This window comes from Trichosurus vulpecula, chromosome X (genome assembly GCF_011100635.1).
Source record: "Trichosurus vulpecula isolate mTriVul1 chromosome X, mTriVul1.pri, whole genome shotgun sequence".
Classification (NCBI taxonomy): Eukaryota; Metazoa; Chordata; class Mammalia; order Diprotodontia; family Phalangeridae; genus Trichosurus; species Trichosurus vulpecula.
In genome coordinates this window covers 6,907,705-6,931,099 of record NC_050582.1, presented here as the reverse complement: position 1 = coordinate 6,931,099, position 23,395 = coordinate 6,907,705, and the positions used below count along the sequence as shown (strand labels likewise).

Here is a 23,395-nt window from a genome sequence, read left to right as displayed (position 1 = left end):
TGAGGGAGAACAGCTGATGAGTGGGAAGGCTGGGTCGCCTCTAATGCCCCTAGGTTCCCCTTCCCTTGCCCTGATCGCAGCAGGTGGTTCCTCGAGGGAACTGAAGGAGAGATGGCTGCGAGTCATGTGAGCCAAGAGACTGTGCACGTGGGTCACAATCTAAACTACTAGAGTGAAGGCTCATCAACCAAGGCTGAAGTTTATCTTTAAACTGCGAGAAGAAAGAGCCCCTTAGACAAGTATGTGGCGTACCTGTGAGATTGAAGACAGGCTAGTTATAGGACATGAAAGTTTCCGAACTTCCACAAGGCCTTATCACATGAATAACTTATATGGAAGGAAGTCTTAAGTCAGTTGGTAGAGTGAAGGCCACAAAGGCCACGTTTGGAGGGGGCAGAATTGCCCTGAGGAGCCACTGAAGTGACTGTCTGTAGGACAGAGCAGTCTCCTTGACAGTTGACTTGGAGACAAGCTATCAAACATGGAGAACAGCATTGATCTGTTTGTAACTTGGCATTGTCCAAACTGTATTATATGCTTGAGGAGGAGTCTAGGCTTCGGGGGACCCAGGGAATTGGGCCTCCTTTAGTAAATTCCATTGAGATTGGCCCAAGAAAATGAGAGGGGTCACATAGAATACATTAGTTCAAGGGAAGAAAATCCACTAATTACAATGCCATCAGAAGCTCTGCCTCACTAAGCCTGGCCTCTTACTCCAGTAGTCTTGGCCAAAGGCCACTCCTGAAGTTATTTCTTTGCACCCTCACAAGCAAAATAATGTTTGTGGTGAGTTGGGGGATACTATATCTTTGTCTCTACCTCTTTCTAAAGAGGTTTGATCTGGTTATACTTATAGAATACTCTCAGGAATTTGTCATTTGAAATGCCAATTCCTATGTGGGCCACGATAACATGTCTGAGATGATTGGTTTGGGAAAGATCAGACATTGAGAACTGGCAGAATGCAATAACCTCATAGAGGAGGTGGGAGTAGTGGGGATTCTTGGAAAACCAGATGAACATTGGGAGCCAGGACCAGCCATTGTGCACCTTAGGTCAAGTTTGAGAATTGTGCCTTGGCGCCTGCTTCTCCAAGGTTTCACAACTTCACTGTGGTGCTGGGCCTGACAGAACAGAAAAAGAAAATGCTGGTGTGCCATAAAGAGTAGCATTTTGTAGCATAAAAAGTTCTGAGAGACAGAGTTTTGGGCTTAGAGTCAGGAAGACCCGAGTTCAAATCCTAATTCAGGTACTTACAACCCATGTGTTCTTGGGCACATCTCTTAACATCCCTGGGCCTTACGGGTAAAATGAGGAGGTTGGACCTGAGGACTCCAAGGGTACTTCCAGCTCTAATTCTGGGCTCCTTTGAATAATACTAGTGTCCTTCACTGCCCTTCCTTGAGTGGCTACCTGCCTCACTTTCCCCTAGTCTTGGCTCTGCCCTAATTCAGACAGTGTGTCCCTTTGGCTGCTTTGAGGGCAGCTCAGCCTCCAGTCCAGGGGACCCTGGTGTTTGTAAATACTGCTCTGGAAGGTTGCACTGACCTGGAGAAGAATCCAGTGTTCTGTGCACACTTGGAAAGGGCACTGGACAGCCTGGGCGGGCACCTCACTTGTCCGGGCCTCAGTTTCCTCATGTGTTAAAGGACAAGCTTCATCAAAGAGAGCTCTTAGCTTTGAGGTTTTCATTTTGCAGAGGTTTGCCGAATTGTGTGCTGAAAACAGGCCCGAGCAGTAAATGAGTTAGATTTATGTGGTGAACGTTGAAAATAGCTAGTCATTTCTGCCACAAAGGAGCAAAGCTGTGAAGATGCAGGCCACAATCTAGAATTTTGTTCTCCTGCCTTAGATTTTTTTCACCTTTCCAAAATCTTATTATCCTGTGCCTTAAGAAGTCTTGTGATTTCATTTGAGCATGGTGTTTTCGAATACCATTGGTGCTCTTGCTTTCCCCCCTCCCAGTTCCTTCCAGGGTTTTAATAGGTAGGGGAGGGGCCGATGCCCAGAGGGGTTCTTCTTCCATCGAATTTCCCCCTTTGAGGGGCCTGGTTTTGTTGTTGTTTTCTCTGGGAGGTGTGTATGTGTGTGTGTGTGTGTGTGTGTGTGTGTGTGTGTGTTGTGGATTAGATTAAAATGAATCTGAATGTGGCAGATGGGCCTGTCTCTTGCCTCCTAGTACTAGTTAGTGGATGGCCCTGGCATTAAGGAGATTTCCTAGTCCAGCTTGGTTTTTCTTGTTGGAGGGCCTTCGTTAGACCTTCTTCATGCTGCCATGCCAGCTGCCTTTTGGGGGAGTCATGGGGTAATGACTGTAGACATTTTCAAGCTGCACTTCTGGAATTTGGAATGATCTCTTCAAATTTTGGAAATCAGCATCTTTGTGAGCACTTTAACTGTGTCTTTAAAATGTGTATGAGAAAACCTTTTCCCCTCCCCTTCCTCCTCCCCCCTCTAATTAGCTCCATCTTAAGCTCATAAATAATTTGGGGAAAGTAAGTAAAAGCCCATTTTAGCCGCAAGCACAATTTTACCTTTTGGTTACAGATTTGAATTTGACACTGTTGTGCTCCCAGCTGGTACTTGCTGGAGTGTTAGTGTGGGCCATAAAGGAGCAGAGGAAGGCCGGTAGGGGGGCACGCCTGGCAGAGTGGTGAGAACCCTTGGGTGGGAGCCAGGAAGCCTTGGGTTCACATGCTCGCTCTGCCCTTTACTGGCTATGGTGACTTTGGGCAAGGAGACCTCGGTTTCCTCATCTGTAAAAGAAGGGGTTTGGACTGGATGACCTCCCAAAGTGCCTTCCAGCTCTAAATGTCTGATCCCAGCAGCCAGTGGGGACAATGATACCTAGGGCCCCTGCCTCATCGAAGTGCCGAAGGCCTACGGGATCTTGGAGCTGGAAGTGACCTCAGCTGTCATCCGTGCCAATGCCACCCCTTTACTGAGGAGGAAATTGAAGGCCAGGGAAGGGAAGCAAGACTTCAAGACTGCAGCCCTGGGGACACGAGGTCCTGTCAGTCCTCGGGCACTGCTTGGCTTGCACTGCTCAGCTCACTTGGCGGCGGTGGCGGCAGCAGCGGCGGCGGCAGCATTGGCAGAGGCGGCACCACCAGAGGCGGCAGAGGCGGCACCACTAGAAGTGGCAGCAGCGGCAGCGGCGGCGGCGGCGGCAGCGGGAGCAGAGGCAGAGGCGGCACCACCAGAGGTGGCAGCAGCGGCGGCGGCGGGGCAGGCGGGCTGCTCAGCTCTCTGTCGGGGCAGCTGTGTGCCGACCAAGTGGCCCAGGCCGCCGGGCAGCGGCCACAGCAGCGGCCCGCTCCTTGCACCCGGGTTCCCCTCCTGTAGGCAGGCAGGCGCTCCTTGGGAGCTGAGCTGAGCGCAGCCGGAACCTGAGCCGGAGCCCGAGCCCAGCCGGAGCCAGCGAGGAGCGAGTGAGCGGAGCCGCCCCCAGAGGAGCTGTTCTCTGTGCTGCCCCCTCCGCTGCCCCCGCCCCGCCCGCTGCTGCTGCTGCTGCTGCCCAGCCTGCCTTGCAGGTCAGCAGCTGGCCCCGGCTCCCTGCCCCTTCGGCTCCTTCCCTCCATCTCTGCCCTGCCTTCCTCCTGCCCTCCCTCTTTCCTTCCCTCTTGCCCTACCTGCCTCCCGCCCTCTCTCTATCCCTGCCCCCTCCCTCCTCCTCTCCTCCCTGCCCTGCCTGCCCCCTCCCCTCCTTCCCTGCCCTCCTCCCCGCCCCCCCCACCCCCGCCCTGCCTGTCCTGCCTCCTGCCCTCTCTCAATCCCTGTGCCCTGCCCTCCCTGCCTGGCGGACACCTGCTCGAGGGCAGCGGCTGCCTGCCGGGTGGACTCCCCCCATCTCCCCTTCCTCTATACTTCAGGCAGGCTGCAGTGATTCGTGAGCTGGGGTGGGGGTGGGGGGTTGTTGTGAGGGGAAGGGGGATTGCCGGTGGAATTGGGCAGGGTCCCTGATTATTAGGGTATTAGGAGCAGAGCTCGGGTCTGCTGCTGCTGCTGCTGCTGCCGTGCTGCAGGAGGTAGACAGGCAGGTGGGGAGGGGGGAAGGGAGGGGGAGGGAGGGAGGGAGGTCCGGGGGACTGCCCCAGATGTTGTTAAATGCCGGCGCAGGGGCTCATCCTGCCTGGGGATCAGCCTAGGTGAAGGAGAGACCCCGGCCGGATGGACACGCCATGCAGGCTTGGGCAGCCGTCTGGGGGAGGGGGGGTTGCCCGTACTTGGCCTTGGTCGCACAATGGATGTGAAGGACGGGCGCCGGGGCGCTGGGCGCTCTCCTTAATGGCATAGCCAGGCGGGTGCTTGTTCAGAGCTCACATACGAGGCTCCCAGGCAGCTGCTGCTGCATTTAGTGGCCCCGATCAGCCCTGCCCAGCCCTGCCCAGCCCGGCTCAGCTGCCCTAGCAGTGGCCCAAGGCTATGCTGAGCTTACTAGCCCACTTGTATTGTTGCAGCTCCAAGGAAGACTGTTCAGAGGATGACAAGTGTATTCTGAGTAGGTAGGTGTGTGGCTTCCTTTTCGGCTACAGTCCCATTTCTATCCTGCTTTTTTTTTTCCTGCCTCTATTGGTCAGAAATCAGGTTAAGAGGTATAGAGCAGAGGCTAGCCAGAGCTCTCCTGCCAAGGCACAGCCATGGCATTGGCAGCTTTGCCCGGTGGTAGCCCAGCCGAGCCAGGGTGAATCCTGAGCCCCGGCTGCTTTTCTTAACTAAAGCTGCATTGTGAGCTCCCCGAAGGCATTTCTCTACCTCCTGCTGTCACTGTCTCCCTACTGAGGTGGCATTGTTGTGGAGGTCGGAGGCTAGCCTCCTTGGAGTAGCATAGGGGCCAGGCAGTGCCTCGAAGCCCTCTTTTTCCGGTGGAGAGCTACGGTTTGAGGGCACCGGCAGCATCTTTGGCTGGTTCGGAGGAACAGCAGCAGGAGCAGCAGCAGCAGCAGCAGCAGCCGCCGCCGCCACCTCGGGCTCTGCTGTGGCAGGGGGAAAAGAAGGGCTAGCTAGTTGGTGGTATGTTATGGAAACACTGTTTACTGTTATTGTAGTACCGTGGTGACAACATGCCTTTGAAATGGAAAACGAGCTCTCCTGCTATCTGGAAATTCCCAGTTCCTGTGCTTAAAACCTCCAGGTCATCGCCACTTTCACCAGCATACATGTAAGTGAGAGCAAACAGGCTCTTGAGGTGGGATTTCTTTCCTGAGACAGGCTACCCCGTGCCCGAAATGCCACGTTCTCTGTCTCCAGTGACATTGGCATGGGCACATTCTTCCTATGTGGGCTTCGCCTCCACAACCTGGCTTCTGCAACTTGAACTTTCTAAGTGATGAATGTTTTCTCATAATGGTCAAATGCAAAGACACCTAATAGGAAGTGGTTTTGCACTATTTCTCGTTGATTGGCAAGCTGGATTGGGGTTCTGAAGATCCAGGACCCCCTTTGTGACTTTTTGGGGCCATGTCTGTCCTGAAGCGACTGCTGCCTCATCTTAGTCTAATGCTCTATTTTCCAGATGCCTGCTAGTTTCGGGGCATTTAACAATCTCTGGCAAGTGTCTCCGTGGATTGGGAGAGAGTGAGCGTTCCACCAGTGTATAGTAGCATAGGAGAGGCATTTTCCAGAGCCTGCTCTTCTGTGGTGCAGCTTTTAAAGTTTTCTCTATTTGCAATAATGAAGCTCAAAGCCTCGAGTTGCAAGGTTGGGGCATTTGTGTTCTATATCTACACAGCTGTGTCGTTGTGGTGTGTCTATATACCTGCTGCATAAACGTCTGTTTACCAAATAGATTTGAAATAAACATGTGCCTGAGTGTTTGGGGATAGCTTGCTGGAGTATTTTTTTTTTATTAAAATATTGGTTTCGTGAGTTTCATTCACAAAGCTGTGCCTGCAAAAAGAAAATCCAGGAAGTGTAATCAACTGTTCTTTTCCCGTCCTGTACATGAGCCCTTTTTTTAGGTGGAGGAGGGGGTGGGAAGCTTGCCTTTTTTACATTTTTCTTCCTTCAGTACAAAGAAGGCTTTGGATTTAAAGCTCGGTCATATTTGCGGCTGCTGTTTCGAATGTCCGTGCCCACTGTCTAGTCAAGGAAGAGCGTCAGCTCGAGGAGTGGAGGCTTTTGTTTTGCAGCTTCATTTTGCTTCTTTCTCACTTAGTTTTTCTCTTCTTGGGGTTGTGGGTGCCCAGTGATATCCTGATTGTGAGGGATGCTTTGAAGCCCTTCAGCTGCCGCCGCCACCACCGCTGCCGATGCTCAGCTCGGCTGGGTTTGGGCTTTTCAGTCTTGCAGGTGCCCCCTTGGGGTCTAGGAAGCAGGGAATTGGTGTCACTTGGCAGGCTTGCTGGTCCCAGCTTCTCTCAGCTTTTCCTTAGCAGATTATTACTCATATTTTGTCTCGGAGATATTTCAAGTTATTCCATCTAAGCATATGTGAAAACGATTTTGCTTTCTACCTAAAATGATGAGCCCCATTGATGGAAAAATAACCCCATAGTTATTGGAATGTGGTGGGAAAAGAGGAAAGTGACAGGTTGGTGAGGGTTTGAAATGTCCTCGAAGTGTGTGTGTGTGTGTGTGTGGGCACGCAGGGAACCCCTGAGCTAATCAGATGTGGTTGTTCCAAAGTGGCAGGGGCAGGCCAAAGGTGAACCCCTCTGGAGGGCCAAATTGAACAGAAGGCATGAAAATCAGCGATTCTGATTTCATCTGATGAAAGATAGTCAGGATTTCTAATTCCTGTGTCACTACTCCAAAAATGAAATTGGCAGCCTTTTTTTTTTTAACAACACTCTTGCCAGTTTTGACAAAAACAGCAGTTAAAAACATCTTATTGTGCTTTTTGTATTACTTGCCTGGTTGGGTCCAACTAAATGCAGCATCTTTCTGTGCATTCCCTGGTTTGCTTAAGCATCAACCTCTTTGCCCTGGGGATATGAGGGAATCGGCTTAGGCTGCAGAGCCTAGAGAAATAGTCCAGCTCCTGTATACCGATGCTGCGCATGGGGGGGGGGGGCACATCTGTAGAATGTCAAATGTAATTGCATGTCTCCCGTTACCCAAGAGCACTTGGCCATGGCAGTGGACTCTCTTAGTCAGTTGGCACATCTGTCTTCTTTGCATAGAAATGTACAGAAGGCTTTTATATTTGCAGACGCAGTATAGAAAGCCTGGGAAATCGAGCCTAAAGCTCATCCAGGTTTTTAAACTAAGTGCTTTAGTTTTTTGTCACAAATACTCAATGAACAAAGTTCATTGTGATGCCTGGACAAAAATCGCTTCTTTCTTAGCAGTTGTGTGCCCATAGCTCCTTTGAAACTCATGAGCTTGTCAGAGAAAATGACCTGGTAGCAGTATATCCTTTCCTAGGCAGGGTACATACATGCTAGTTACCATGCCCAGAGTCCAGTGTGATTCCATTGAACGGTCCTACTCCATTGGTGCGGTACCAAGCAGATGTGAAGCTGCCCAGTCTTTGGGGCTTTGGAGTCTGAAGATTTTGTACTACAATTGAAAAGATGGAACTTTGGCCACAGGAAGAATACATTGGCAGGTTGTGAAATAATAGGTTTCAAACATGTGCAATAATCACACGTAAATGAGTGTCCATATAAAGTTAGATATGTTTGTGTTCTTCTGCAAGATGCCACGGAGGAAAAACCAAGAGAGCCTTTGTGCTATACCTGTTTTTCCCCCTTAGACCACATTAGCATCTACTTGAGTTCCTTAGATGGGGGTGGGGTGGGGGGAACCTTTTGCGGTGTCCTCGACATTTCTAGAACTCTTGCTTAAGGTACATCTTGCATGTTCTCAAAGGCTGTGCTTTGGAAATGTCAGTATGAGGGTTTCTTAGCTTCATTAAAAGTAATTTGCAGTGATAGAATAGCTCCTGAAGCCTGGAAACCAAATGGAAAGCCTGTTCAGCAAGTGTCTGCCTGTCCAGGATGGGTGCTGCTTCTCTCCAGTGGGCCCAGTACCCTGGTGGTCATGCCTTGGCAGCGAAAGTGACAGTGGCCAGTGTTCTATTGAGGGCCAAGGCTCAATCAAAATGGAGACAGACCTGGGCTTTCTGGCTTTAGAGTCTAGGTGCTTTGTCCTTGTTTTCTGGGTTTGAGATTTTCAGTAAGTTCTCCACCCCTTTAAGGAGCTCAACTGTTGGCCTTGCTAAATGACATTTGCCTCATTGAGAACTGAAAGGAAGGGAAATAAATGCCTGTTCATCTTGTGTACCTTGAACACTTCTTCAACCAAATGTTGGGATGGGGAATGGGGGACAGAACTGACTCCATAAAATTCTGAGGAGATAAGATGGGGGAGCTCTGGATGGACTCATCCCTAAAGCCTCAGTTTGGATCTTGTTAGCTATAGCCCTGCTTTCACTTCTGTTCCCCAAACCATGCAATGCAAGGCAATCCGCCTGAAAAGGAGGGATCACATGTTGACAGTGCCTGTGCATTTGTTACAGCGACTGCCCATCGGCAGATTAATTGGTGTCCAGCTTTACCTTGGGGGGGGGGCTAGCTAGTGTTCCATGTAAACAAATCCCAAAAGGAGAGGCTTTTTTCCACAGGTGGGAACAGTTGGATTTCACAGGTCATTCAAGAAACGTCCATTCGGGGAAACTGGAGGTGTGTTCACACCTCAGGTGGCTCCTTCCTCGGATCTTGGCAGCTTGCACCAAACATTGCGCTAATACTAGCCATTGTGGGAGACTGAGGATATGTGATGAAAACAATGATTTGTATCCTCTTCTCAAGGTTTTACCTTTTAGGGGCAGAGAATAGAGGGGAAGGGGTAATGAACTGGGGAAAACCAGCGACTGCATGAGACGAGCTATGCAAAGTGTTTGGCAAACATGAAAGAGATGAAGATGATGATGACAATGATAACGATGATAGTCACTTCTCCCAAGCCTGAAACAATGTCCTGGAAATGATGAAATGGAAGATTGAAGCAATCAGATACCACTCTCCCAGTGTGACTTTTCTAAAACAATGTTTGTGACCACGGCTTTAATGAATGTCATTAAAGAAGACATTGTCTCCTTTGATCCTCAGTGTTCGGTTGCTTTCCTTTTGGAAAGCCTTGTTACATTAATGCTTGCAAATGGAAGCCCAGATTTTCTCCCAAGCCCCAGTTATCCCATAGACGAATATTGAGAAAGTTGCTGTGATTGGGTTGGTAGAACTCAGAACTTCTCTTTGCCCAGCACAGAATGCCAAATTGTTCCTGGGAAAAGGAGAACTCTACTGTCTGCAGAAATGCTTCTTCTTCCTTGGGTGGGCATTAAAAAAGAAGAAACCGAAAAGTAGATTTAAAAAAAAAGTTGGCTTCCTGTGTTTTGTCCCTGAAGCCTTTTTGCTTTCTGATTTTCATAATTTTAGAAGCCTTTTCTTGTATTGCCCCATCTACTAACGTATTTAGTAAAATACATTTCACAATGATAGCAAATTAGTGATGGCAAATAGTACTTGAAGATGTGGAATTGTGCATATAAGTATTGGGGAGAAACCAAAACAAAACTCGGGGCAGTAAAGGATGAGTATTTTCCCAACATGCTATATATCCGAAAGCTTGGAGCAGGCTTACTTTTGTTGGCTTTAACTCTCTTCACATATACCAGTGAAGATGTATGTATGATGTGGGAAAATAGCTTATGAATGCAGGTCATTTAGCCCAAGTTTGCAATCGTTTTTGGCCCAGTTTTGGGTGAATATCTGTGGTAAGACCTGGATTCTCAGAGCCACAAGGGATGGGAGCTTGTCTAGTCCAGCATTTTCTAAGCCAAACCATCCTGTGCATGTGAAAATAGCAAAATTGTGTCTCGTAGATTGCTCTGACCTAGGCAGCTTCATCCCAGTGAGCAGCTGACCCTCCCCCTTTCACTTTGCTCCTCCTAACGTCAGGGAGCCAGAGCTGGGAGGAATAGTCATTTTTTTTAAGTTTGAAGGGGCTGTAGCAAAGGTTTTATGGACCAGTCAAAATTCCCATCATTTGGGAAAGGCTGCTCTAATCCAACCTCTGCAGTACCCCCTCACCCCTGAAGTCCTTCTTTATTTCACCCCTGATCCATGGGCATCTATATTCTGCCTGAATAGCTCTAGTAATAGGGAGCTCACTACCTCTCAAGGCAACTCACTCTGTTTGGGGATACCAGTAATTGTTAGAGAGTTTTTCCTCATTTTGAACATAAAACTGTAGCCCTTTAATTAATCCTTGAAGTGGACACTCACTGGCCTTAGTTTGTCCCCTGAAATTTCATGTTGGCTTAGCAGTTTTCTATGTATTTTTTAGAACTGATAGCAATTTTGAGGCCTTACTAAGTCTTTCCTTCCCCAGGCTAAACATTCTTAGTTACCTGAACCTATCATCATGTGACCTGGATTCCCTCTGGTCACCAGATTAGGATATGCACCAACTTGGTGGGATAAGCATCAGTTTGTCAGGATCCGTCCTATAGTCCTATAACATGATAACTGGAAATGAGCCTGATACCCCAGATGTTATCTGACCAGTACAGGGTACAGGGAGATTAGAATCACTCTTCTTTGGAATGCTGATTTTTCTAGCAGCCATTGTTGGCTCATGTCATACTTGTGGTCCCCTCAGACCCTTTGGTGTATTTCACATAAATTGTTTTCTAGTTATATCTTCCCCCATCCTGCCCTTGTGCCATTGTTTGAACACAAATGGCAGAATTAAAATTTTTAAAAATTTATACATATTTACATTAAAAATTTACACATATTACACATACACATATATACACAAAAATTTACCTTTATGCTTGGACTTGGAGATCATTTATAAATCTTTGAATATTAATAATGACATAATAATCAATTCTTGGATTGGGTGGTTCCTTCCAGAGGACTTACTGTTCTCTTCCTCATGATGGTAGCTATTTTTCAGTCTCTTGAATGTCTTCGGTGAAGGAGATCCTATTCATTTAATCTAGGTAAGGCAAGTGGAGACATGGCAACATTGGGCCTTCCCCTGAGCCCGTGTGCCCAGTGGGGGAGGTGCATGTAGGACCCAGGTTTCCCACCTGCATAAATTGCTTGATGCATATCTCTCCAAGTTGATGTTCTTGCCATTTGCAATCTTCCAAGCCTGAAACCTGGCAAATAAGAGTTATATTCTCCAACAATCCAATTTGTAGGTTCTTGAAAAGCTCTTAGCACTGAAGCCCTGGAAAATAACGGAATAGAAAATAGCACCAGCTGTGTGTCCATGAGTGTTCGGGCTTCTTGGAGTTGGTATTTGTGAAACAGAAAACTTAGTGTTTTTGAGACCTTCACATTAAAAGAAAATCAATCAGCTTTTTCTCTGGATTGTTTGGTTCCTTACTTGAATGTAGCTTCTGGTTACTTCAAGGGGAAATTTGCCCCAGGAGAAAGAAGAGCCCTGGGATTCCCCAGTATCCATCTCATCGTGGACCATCATGGTCACCAAGCATTTGAGGGTCCTGACTCAAATTTAGAATCAAGAGAGCCTAAAAGACGGGCAAAATCAACTTTAGCTTGTTTTCCCTAAACTACATAGGGCCAAAAACTAAAGCATGATCATTTGTGAGTTTATTGAGAAGCTCATTTATGACACTTTAGGCAAATTTGGAATGTTTTCCTAGAGGTCATGATAGCACGATTTAGTAGCTGGGTCTTTAAAATGTCAAGCACTTGCCAGTTTCTGGATGACTTTTGCTCCTCCTGGAGTCAGCCTCAGCTGCCCGATCTGCTTCTGATCGAAGTTGAATGGCCCCCTCACTCTATGACACCTGAGGCAAGTGGGGCTTAGCTTCAGAGATGGGCTTTCAAGGCAGTTGGTGCAAGGTCTTCTTTCTTTTTACTTACATTTGGGCTCATTTCCAAGGAATTGAAAACTTGTCAGGTGTAGGAGGGCTTAGATTTAGTATATATTGAGCCAGAGCTGGGGCCAGTGAGTTGAAAACTGAGAAACAAGTTGTTTTGCTCGATATAAGGAAAGGCTTCCTAGTAATTGTAGCTCTTCCATAATGGAAAGTCTTGCTTCAGGAAGTGGGAGCTTTCCCCTTCTTAGAGCTCCATGAGCAGAGACTGGCTGAGCACTTACTGGCTATATTCTATGGACAGGCCTGCCCAGGGATGTGTCGGAGTAGATGCACTCTGAGGCCACTTCCTGGCTCTGGGTTTCTTGTGTCTGATTATAGACTTTGCTCAGACAAATTCACTGTTGCACTCATTGGACTTTCAGGTGCTTTTCTGCCCCCTTTTGGCAGTTAATGTATTTCTTCAGGTTAGTCCCATCTCTGCCTTTGAGTCTTCCAAGTACGTGTGATGGACAGCATGCTAAATCATCAGCATATTGGGGCATTGTACATTGTCAAACCTCCATCCACACTTGCTGAGCTATACTATCAACTCAGAGAAAATCAAGGGGTTTTATTAATTGCTATGAAAATGAAGCAAAAAAGTCTCTAGTTAAGTAACATTCTATTTCCTGTATGTTGGAAGTGTTGATAATGGAATCAGGAGCATGGTGAAAATATTGCGGCAGAAAAATGGGCCTGAGCTAGATGGATGAGACAAGATGTAGGGTTGGAGAGAGGCATTAGATTTTCCAGTGTGGATGGTGGTGTTACAAATGATAGAAAATCATACCATTGAAGCTCAATTTGCTGGTATCCTTGGAGCAATCAGAGGTTGCTGAGTGCATTATATATAGTACATGAGTGCATGGCTCTCACCTTCGAGGAACCAAGAATTTGGTGCCAGCACATCTGATGGGAGCTTGAGTAAAAATAGAATTACCTAGAGTTTTTAATTACAGGGAGAATAACATTTACCTACTGGCATGAAGTCAGCATCCATGAGTATGACCACATTTGACTACAGTTTAGCATTCTAAGACTTCCAGATGTTCTAGACCAAAATAAGAGGCATGACCATTTACAGAGGTAGAGAACATGATGACCCTATAGGGTGGGCAGAGCGGCTTTTCTTATCTCTATTTTATCGATGAGAAGACTGAGATTCCGAGGGTTCAAATGATTTATTCCAGTTTATGTTGCATAGCCAAGATCACAGTGGGAAGGGCTTTAGTGGCCTTTTTTCCCACATATGCCTGAGCAGAAGTGTCCTCAGTGGCATTTCAAATCAGTGGCCAAATAGCCTTTACTAGAAGATGTCTAGCGGTGGGAAGCTCCTACCTTGTGAAGCCCAAATCTGCCTCTTTGCAACTTGTCCTAGCTCTTCATTCAGAGCAAATGAAGTCCCTCTTCTATGAGACAGCCCTTCACACACCTGAAGACAGCTCTCATGTTTTTTGTGAGTCTTCTTGTCCAGTCTAACAGTGAGCCAGTCTTGGTGAGGCAAAATCGTGAGGCCTTCATCCTCCTGGCCACAGCTCTTGGAAGGCATTCCAACTTGGCCGGTTCAATTCAACAAATATTCATGAAAAGCCTGGTCCGACGCTCAGTGTCCCTGTCCTCAGGATGCTTATGTTCTACTAGGGGGAAATAATAGGTACAAAGATAAATGAATAAAATGCACATATAAAGTGATATAGAACATTTTCAAGAGTGATACCTCACTAATGACTGAGGGCAGAGGGCACCCTCACATGGGAGTTGGTACCTCAGCTGTGCTCTGAAGGAAGCTAGGTGGTACAAGGCCAGTTAGATGGCAAAGTGGATAGAGTGCTAGTCTGGAGTCAGGAAGACCTGAGTTCAGATCCAGTCCCAAACACTAGCTGTGTGACCCTGGGCAAATCATTTAAACTCTGTCCACCCTCAGTTTCCTCATCTGTAAAATAGAGATAATGATATGTGGTATGTGAAAGATGAAATGACTGAGGAAGCAAAGGCTAGAGCTTCTGAACATATCGATTTATTAAGCAGTACATGCCTCCTCAGCTTGGCTCTGGACCCTGAATACAGAGGGAGACTGATCTTTATGCATTAAAAACAATCAAATAAGATCAATAAATTAAAAGAAAACAATGAAGCACGAGGAAATATTGGGGACTTTCCACATTGGGAGGGGGAGAGTGAACAGGTGCAGTTCCCTGAAATCAGAGAAAAGGGGGTGTCCCATTTCCCCCAGGTGTCTGTGTTCAGTCCATGGCACCTGGAAACAATAGTCGATGGATCAGTATGGTATGGTGCCAGTTTGCAGTCATGTGGGCTGCTCGAGATGTACAATTGTGGGAAAACTTCTCGCATCGATCTTTGGATCTGACTGGGGTTCTGGTCCGCATAGCTGAGGTCCTTGTTTAAGGGTCTCTAAACAGAAGAAGAGGTGGCCCAGCTTCCCAGCCACACAGGGCTGGGTTCTAACAATGCAGTAAAGTTTTCTCACAATTCCCATCATTGAATATAATTTTCTCACAAGACAGAAATTGAGCTAGACCCATAACTGAATGAAAAGCAACTAAGCTAGATCCACAAGTGAGTCACAAGATGGAGTCAGTGTGGTTCACTCAATTCCAACTACCACTTGCTATTTTTTAATCCCTTATGATTGTTTATTCATGTTTATCCCCCCCCCCACTTAATAGCATTTTATTTTTTTCCAATTACATGTAAAGATACTTTTCAACACTCACTTTTATAAGGTTCTGAGTCCCACCTTTTTTCTCTCTCCCTTCCCCAAGATGGTGTGCAGCCTGCTCACCACCTGCTATTTGAATTCCCTTAGTTAGCACCTGCCTCTCAGGGCTGTGCAGAAGATAGAATGAGATGATATTTACAAAGAATTTTCCATACTTTAGAGTGCTGTGTAAGTGTGACCTGCTATTATTATTATCATTCTTGTAAGAGATAAAGAGGAAGAGAGAATGTATTTTAGACATGAGAGCCACTTAATGCTTAGTCATACATTCACTTGTGCACAGGCATGGCCATTTGGCCAGAATGGACTGATCCAATGGATCCAATGGGGTGAGCTTGCACAGGTAGGCGGGAGCCAAATTGCAGGAGGCTTTTGGTGCTAAACTGGAGAGTTTGTATGTTATTCTATGGGTGCAGGATACCACTGAAGACTTCTGAGTTGGAGAGGGGGTGTGGAGAGAGCTTTGCTTTGGGAAGAGCCCCTGGGGACTGAATAAGAAGATAACGGTACCAGGATCCATTATCCCTTTTACTTTACAAATGAAAAGTCTCTAAAAGCTCAAGACTGGGATGGTGTCCATGTGTCAGATATCAAAATACCATCAAGTAGTTTCATCGTCCACTAAGCACACACCATTGTGATGGAGCCGTTAGAGTTGAACAGCATGCCTCCCTTTTCGGTAGAGCTCTCTTTCCTGTTATTAGCATGTGTTGTCCTGGACAGTTCTTTGAGAGGCAGCTGAGAGAGGGCCAGCCTTGTAAGCCAGGAGGACCCCAATTCAGACCCTGCCTCTTTTCCTTACTGGCCTTGGATTCTTTATCCAGCTCTGTGATTCTTCCCTCCCCAATGCAGATGACAATCCCGCTATAATTTAGGGAGGTTGCGTTTGAGAGTTGGGGAAAATGGTACTAATAAGAAAGAAAAAATAAAGTACTGTTTGAAGGGGGAGGGGAGATTGGTAGGAAACATGGCTTTCTTGAATAAAGCACTCATCAGTTGGTCCAACCTTGAAGGTATTCTGGCCCAGAGATAGTAATGTGATGATGTGATTTACTAATTTATCTCTTCCAATTTCAGTTCAACTAAGATGATTTGGAATTGTGTGATGAAGGTGAGTAGATCATTTCAGAACTAGGAGATGATTTTTTCCTCCCATTCATCTCATTAGTCTTGTATGCTATTTCAAGTCAAGATGGAGGGAGACCTGGATCTTTTCCTGTGTTAGGCTGCTAATCTCTGTGAAGTACAAGGCCAGTCTCTAATATTCATCAGCATTTCTTATTGGAAAATCCAGTCACTTGTCCATGGAGCCTTCTTTTGTCAGTGAATACAGTTATGGTTCTCTTTCTGATGAAAGGGCTTCATGGGAGATTAGCCAGGTGGGATGGATCTACTTTGTGGAGGAATGTTTAGGTTTCACATGTTCAGCTGGAATATAAGGTATGGGGGAGGTATAATAAGTGACAAAGATGATTGGATCCAGCTATGAGGGGCTAAACATATCCAACAGGGAAGTTTATATTTTATCTAATAGGACACTGAAGCTTCTTAGAGGACTGACATGGACAAACCCATGCTCCAAGGATATCCCCTTGGGAGCTACATAGAGGAGAGATTTGATAGGGGATGAGTTAGAGGCAGAGCAGCCAAGATGAGAGCTGGTGAGGGCCTGAACTGAGAAGGGGGTGTTGTGTGAGTGAGGAGAAGGGGGCAAATGTGAGATATGTCGAGGAGTTAGAAACGACAAGACTGGGAAATTGATTGATATGGGAGGGTAAAAGAAGAGGGGAAGAGTTGCGATTGATTCTGAGGTTACGCATGTGGGTGACTTGAAGGATGTTGGTGACCTCAGCAGAATCAAGGAAGTTAGAAGGAAGTGTGGCTAGGCTTAGGAGGAAAGAGGATGATTTCTGCTTTGGCCATGTTAAGTTTGAGGTGTCTGTGTCTTACTATCCCAGGAGGAGATAGCCAGCAGGCAGTTGGTGATGAGAGATATAGGACTGAAACTCAGGAGAGAGATGAGGGCTGGATATGCTATTTCATCTCTATTACTAGGCTTTTTTTTCCTGTGAGTAAGGTTGTGTATGTGGGATTGACAGAGAAAACAGAGAGATAGAAGAGAGGTGGGGGCACAGTTTCTTAGTTGTATGGATGGAATTTTTATATGCTGTGACTCCTAGCTATCTTGAGTTTTGAATGTATTTCTTGGGTTCAAATTCGTGCCCCTGCCAAGTCCTCCTGTCTCCTTCAAAGCTCCATGGGAAAAGGCAGCTCTCTTTCTCCATTTGTTGTGCCCCTTGAGCTAATTCATCTGTTCAGCTTCCAGCAGAGTTATCTTTGTTTGAAGGAGGACGTGGGTGAGGGGAAAAATGTTCTTAATTTTTAAAAAAATGTTGGCGATCTGCAAGGGGATAAATAAGTCTTTGACCAAGACTTTCTGTCTTCTTGATACTTAGAGTTGGCTTTGCTTTATGAATTAAGACATGGCTACTGAGTGTGGAACATTCCATGAGTGTTCTCTAAAGAGAAATCTTTTCTATTTTGCCAACATATTGTATGGCAGGGACAGAGCTATGTAATGAGGGTAGAGTGACTGGAGCTTTGTCCCAGGGTAGAGATTTTAGAGTGTACTGAAAGTATTTGCAGCTCTTAAGTAGAAAAAATAGAACAGTTTAGCACCTAGTTAGCAAGAAGAATAGGTAGGAAGCTACCAATGACCTACTTCTCTATACCCTATGATGTCAGATTGGGCCACCCTGACAGTCTCCCTTTAAGGGAGACTGTAGCTTATAGAAGCCTGTTCGTGGAAACCAGTGTTAGAAGATTCGACCTGATGGTCTTGTGGCCATCATGACAGTCTTGCCTTAAAGGAGTCTATAGTCTTATGGAGCATGCTCATGGAAAAGTACTGACAATAACATTTTTGGAAGGTTAGTTAGTATAGCTGTGTCCCCCCAAATAATATGTTGTCCACTACCAGCTTGTTTTTTCTCCCTGTTGACAAAACCCTAAATAATATTTTGCCTGACCCCGATATACAAATTGTCTGGCTCTAGGAAGGCCATCCAAAATCAGGTTTAAGAATCCTATTCTCAGAAGGGTGTACCAGAGCACCCCCTCCCCTCCAGCAGGAGCACCCCTTCCTGCTGGAGCACCCCTCCCTGCTGGAGCACCCCTTCCCTCCAGCGGGAGCACCCCTTCCTGCTGGAGCACCCCTCCCTGCTGGAGCACCTCTTCCCTCCAGTGGGAGCACCCCTTCCTGCTGGAGCACCCCTTCCCTCCAGTGGGAGCACCCCTTCCTGCTGGAGCACCTCTTCCCTCCAGTGGGAGCACCCCTTCCTGCTGGAGCACCCCTTCCCTCCAGTGGGAGCACCCCTTCCTGCCAAATGGACCCTGTTCTCTGTCCTCCCCAGTGCAGTGCTGGCCTTACTTGAGTTATATACTCTTAAGTTCATGTGTCTGCCTGAGTCGGATGTCGAGTCCCCTTTTCCTTTCTCTCCTTCCCTCTCTTCCCTATTGCTTGTGATAAAGCTTTGTATTGAACTGATTCTCATCATTTAACCAGTTATTCTCAGCACCTGAGCTCATGACGAGGTGGTTTTCCCCATGTCTCTGTCTTGCTCACAGGCCTTTCCTTAGATGTAAACTGAGAACCCAGACAGAGACTTACCTTACTGACAGCCATACTCACACTGGGGGAGCTGGGTGCTGTGAGCTCAGCCATAGAAAGCAGAGGTCAAGCAGAGGGGAAGCCTGTGTCCTCCTAAGAAGGACTCCTTATGCCAGAGGACTGTCACAAAGCACCCCAGCTAAGTCTCAAGCCCAAACATGGTGTCTGGGGGCTCTGACTATGAGCCAGTGTCCCGACTTCAAGGCACATTGCTTGCAGTTTGCCCTGGTACAGAAGTAGCTAGTTAGGGCTCTTAGGTTAATTCTCTTTATACCAAACTCTAAGGAAAGCACCATCATTGTGGAATCGTATTATGATGTGGAGTGGATGCTGCTGGAGACATTTGGTCTTATCGTTTTGGAGTGAGAAAAAATGGAGCAGAGAAACCCCTGCCCTGTATACCTTGAGGCTGGTCTCCTTCTGAGACTGCAGGTCTTTTTCTTTTGCTTCCAGCAGTGGCTTGGTATGTGCAGACGGTGTGGTTGAAGAGAAATAGGCAAAAGCAACTGAGGCTTGAAATCCAAACTGAAGGCTTGTATGAGGTGGCTTCCCCTCCCCTCTGGACTTTCCTGATGGTGGCTACATGCTGCATAGATAATGGTCAGAGAAAGAAAGCATTTAGTTGTCCAGAATTATTCATTATAGAAAATGTGTGTTGTAACCAGATCAACAGAGCACTGTTACTAAGAGCCCTCTGCTAGGACAAGGAACTAACTATCTTAGGGACAACCCTGGATTGTAATCGTGTTCTTGTAATGAGGAAAAAAAGTACATCCCTTTGATGAGTAGTTTTCCTTTCTCTTTTAAATTGCAAATTCGTTTGGAAAGTCTGAGCAGGCACACAAGACACTCATGCTTCTCTCCAGTGATTTCTGATGAAGAAAAATCCATCTTCCTTTGTCTCCCTCTGTTCTGAGCCAATTACTAAGATTTCTTGAGTAGAGCAAGAATCCTTCTCGGTCCACTCCCCTCCCCCACCAACCCTCATCCTGCCTGTCAGACTCAAGGCCATCTCTAACACAGATGTGAATGGGAAAGCCCAGAGGAGAAGCACTGGCCCAAGCCCATTCACTTGTACTCTGGAGGACAGCGAAACTGACTTAAAAACTGGGGCAGCTAGAAGGCACCAAGGCTAGGGCTGGAATACTCAGAGGGGAAGAGAAGTCAGAGGAAGAAGAGGCAGAAGAACCAGGGCCATTGAGCACATGGTCCTACAGGCCTCACCAGGCCTAAGAATTGAGATTCCCAACGCTGGCCCTGAGACATCGTGGAGGACTGTGAAGTTACGGGCAGTATACTTTGCTTATGAAGGCAGGGAAGCATGCTAGTTAGTCCTTTAAGGATCATATTGCATTTTATCTGGAAAGTTCAGTTATGTGGCTCCTCATTGTTAAGTAATCTTGCCTAAGTGACATGTTTCTTCAATTAGAAATAGCTTCCTTCTTTAATCATGAAATGTTTCTTAGTTCAAAGAACTCGTCAGAGAAATACATGAATGAATGAGAAGCATTTATTAAGCTCTTACTAGGTGCTGAGCTCTGTGCCAAATACTGGTGATACAAAGAAAAGCAAGATACTGTTTGCTTTCCAGGAGTTCCCACTTATTTTAGGAGGTTATGCCACAGGACTCAACTGCAGGGCTGATGGAAAGGCCCAGTGATCCTTAGGGTATGGTAGCAAGAGACATGGGAAGGCATCTTCTTTAAGGTAATTTTTTCTGATAAAACCAGATCCATTTCTGATGCCGAGCCTTTTACCTGACATTGAAGGCCCTTTACAGCCTGGCTTTTTCCTACCTTTCTACACATACCGTGTCTCATTCTCCTTTAAGCAGGCTGCACTGCAGACCAAGTGAACAGCTCTCTGTCTCTCCCCAAACTCCCTGGGCTTCCTTGCCTCTTTCTTTGATCTGTCCTCGACTTTCTGAGCTATCCCCTTCTCTCCTTTGGCCATTGAATTCATAGCTGCCTCCTCCATGAAGCCTTCTACTCTTCCCCCTCTGCAGGGATGGCCTTCCTGCCCCTTTGGACCTTGGTGGGCACTTGCTATCGTAGATCGCTTAGGCATAGCCAGCTTGCCATTCTGTGTGTTGCACTCACCTGCACTTGTGGCTTATCTTCCTAACAGACAATAATCTCTATGAGGCGAAGTGTAGCCTTTCCCCAAAATGTGGTATTCTCTCTCTTTTAGTCCAGGGCTTTTGGACACTGTGGATGGTGCACTGATGGGTGCTGACTTAGAATGAGTGAATGAGAAGAAGTAGAGAAATAGCCTCTTTTTCATGAATGGCAGTTGAGTTGGACAGAAAACATAGAGACATTGGAACTTGAGGAGGCCCCCCTAGGATCACCCTAGGAGGAGACTGGCGCCAGAGGGAAAAGACGAGCCAAAGTGCCAGGAACGGAGGTGAAGAGAAGCTAACTGAAGTATGGGAGTGCCAAGGGAGGGCCCCATCCTAGGCTAGCTCCTCCCAAGCATGCTGTTCCATTGGGTGGTGCTCTTCCTTCTTCATTCCCGGTGTCCAGTCACAAAGTCCTGTCGTGATTGCCTAAGACATGTCTCATTTCCACTGCTGCTGCTATCACCTCCTCAATTTAGGCCTTTACTGACCTTGGGCCTGGGTGATTGTAGGAGCCTTCTAACTAACTAGTCTCTGAGCCTCCTGCCTCTTCCTCTTCTGCCCCTTGCCAGGCGTCACTGCCAGGTTAGCCCTCCCACTGTCGAGGCAGCTGTGGCTAGAGCACAGAGCCTTGAGTCAGGAAGACCTGAGTTCAAATGTGGCCTCGGACATTTCTTAGCTGTGTGGCCCTGGGCAAGTCACTTCCCCTGTTTGCCACAGTTTCCTTACCTAGCATCTGTCTCCCAGGGTTATTGGGAGGATCGAAGGAGAGAATGATTGTAAAGCACTTAACACAGTGTAGGTAATTGAGTAGGTACTCTAGAAATGTTCACACTGGTTGTGGCAGTCTCCTGCTGGAACTCCTTCAGCGACTCCCTGGTGCCCTCCAAATGACATTCAACACCCTTCCAGAACAGTCTTCATGCAGAGTTCTCGCTCATTTGTCACCCACAAGTATTTCATGCTTTAGTCAAACTGGATTATGTAATGTTATACAAACCTCCTGTGTTTTCCCACCTCTGTGCCTTTGTCCATGCTTTCTCTTCCACCTGGAACACCTCTTCCTTTGCATCTTGACTTGTAGAAATCCTACCCATCCTTCAATGCCACTGGCTCAAATCCTGCTGCCCCCCCCCAAACTACCTGTGCCAATGTTGGCAGCAGTTTGAACTTTTGAAAAATAGAATCATTGTATGTCATTTGTACCGTGAATGACCATGAAATGCTGATGAAACTGGCCTCCGGGCAGCAGGGGCAACTCTTATAGCAAATGGCAATCTGGTGGCTCTGGTTTGTTCTTCCATGGGCTTCTATAAAATCTGGCCTCAGCCATCACCACATTTTACCACATTCTAAGACCCAGCACCCCTGGCCATCCACTGCTTCCAAACACTCAGAGAGACAGAGAGACACTGAGTGACTCTCAAGATTTCCTCCTTTGGATCTTGCGCTTAGAGGTGCAGGTTTTCCTAAAGAGAACAGAGTCATTCTTTGGGTGGCCTCCTTTCTTGAGCCCCTTCAAGCAAACTGCATTCTGCTGGGGAAAAGCAACATTCTCAGGGAATGCAGACATAAAGTAATGGGTGGGGGGAGACACACCTCACTCCTGGAGAGGCCTCAGGGTGGCGGGGGGGGGGGGGGGGATGACACTGGCAGAAGGGAGGAGGGAATGCATTTCAAACCCAGTGCAAAGGGGCCAAGAATGGAGAACGAAAAACACGGTCTGTGCTCGTTGCCTCAGTTTCTCTCGCTTCCCTGCCCCCCTTACATTCTGGCGTCTGAACTCATTCCTTCACAGAAAGCCATCTCTGCAAAGTCACTGGTGAGCTCTGAATCACTAAATCTGATGGTCTGTTCTCAGTCCTTGGCCTTCCTGACCTCTCTGTGACACAGCCACTCCTGACAATCCCCTCCTGCTAGACGAGCCTCCCTCTTCTTCCTTGGGTTTTCCTGACCTTGCTCTTTGCTGGGTGCTGGGGCTCCTCTTATGTGTCCAAACATTCCTCTTCAGTGTCCTGAGGCGGCATCATCCTCGTCCTTCCCCCTGGATCTCGTGGCTCAGTCCCAGCCCTCATCTTTCCTCTTGTCTGGCAGTTTGCTGTCAAATCATGCCCCTTGGTAAGCCAGGGCTCTTTCTCCTGTTGTGAGTACCAGACCCCTGTGGCAGGCAGGTAGGCAGTCAACCTGCCTGGTGAAGAAGCCTGTGGGTCTCTGCTCAGATCAAAAGAAATGCCTGCTATTGGTGAGAGGTTAGTGCAAACAAAACTGTCTGTTCTTTTCCTTCCTCCTAGGTCATGTGCCCTGCAGCCTCTCCTTGGAGGGGTTTCGGGACTCCAGGCCTAAACCTGAGCCTCATGGTGCCCACCTGCCTGTGGCCTTGGGCAGATCCCATGAGTCAGCAAGTGCCTGACATGTGTTAGAGTAATGAATCAACAGGCATGAGCAGAGTTATTATTCTTGTCGATGACAATAATTGATACTGGGCTCTTGAATGTTTGTAAAGAGCTTCATTAAATGGCAGCTGTTGTTCTTATGGCTCTTTCCAATTTTGTTTAATATTTACTATGTGCCCATTATGGGCAGGGGATTGTTTGAGGGGCTCCTTTCCTATCCTCCCATCCCTAACACGGATTGTAATCTCTCAATGACTTGGGTGATTTGGGAGAGCTTCTGTGGCTAAACAGTTTGCTCCTCTGAGACCACTGTGCTATTCAGTCTCCCCAAATTTAGCCAGGCTGGTTATTTATCCCCAGATATGCAGCTCCTCCATATGTCTGTAGTCAAGGCCTTTCCAGCTTGGTGCTCAGCTGGCAGAGCTTGTGAGAATCCTCACCATGAGGACGACTTTAGTGCAGGGGCAGAGAGAGAGAGAGAGCGCCATGATCCCACACAATAATTAGTGAACATGGCAAGTGTCCTCACAAGATTTGGAGTGCTCTGTAAGGCCCCAGGTGGTAAGAAACTAGTCAATGGGATCAAGGAAGACTACATGGGAGAGGTGGCTTTTAAACATTGGGC

General features: G+C 47.2%; 1 protein-coding gene across 2 annotated transcripts in view; it reads left to right on the top strand.

The window, feature by feature from the left end:
* Positions 1–3,051: 3,051 nt before the first annotated feature.
* The window catches only part of KLHL13 (kelch like family member 13), a 55,028-nt gene continuing 34,684 nt past the window's right edge, over positions 3,052–23,395 (top strand). Inside the window, exons 1-2 of one of the 2 annotated variants that reach the window (XM_036740299.1) lie at positions 3,052–3,533; positions 5,049–5,161. In XM_036740299.1, coding sequence (XP_036596194.1) covers positions 5,064–5,161 — 98 coding nt within the window. In that variant the 5' untranslated portion in view covers positions 3,052–3,533; positions 5,049–5,063. The remainder of the gene's footprint in view (positions 3,534–5,048; positions 5,162–23,395) is intronic. The other variant, XM_036740298.1, reaches the window with a different exon arrangement.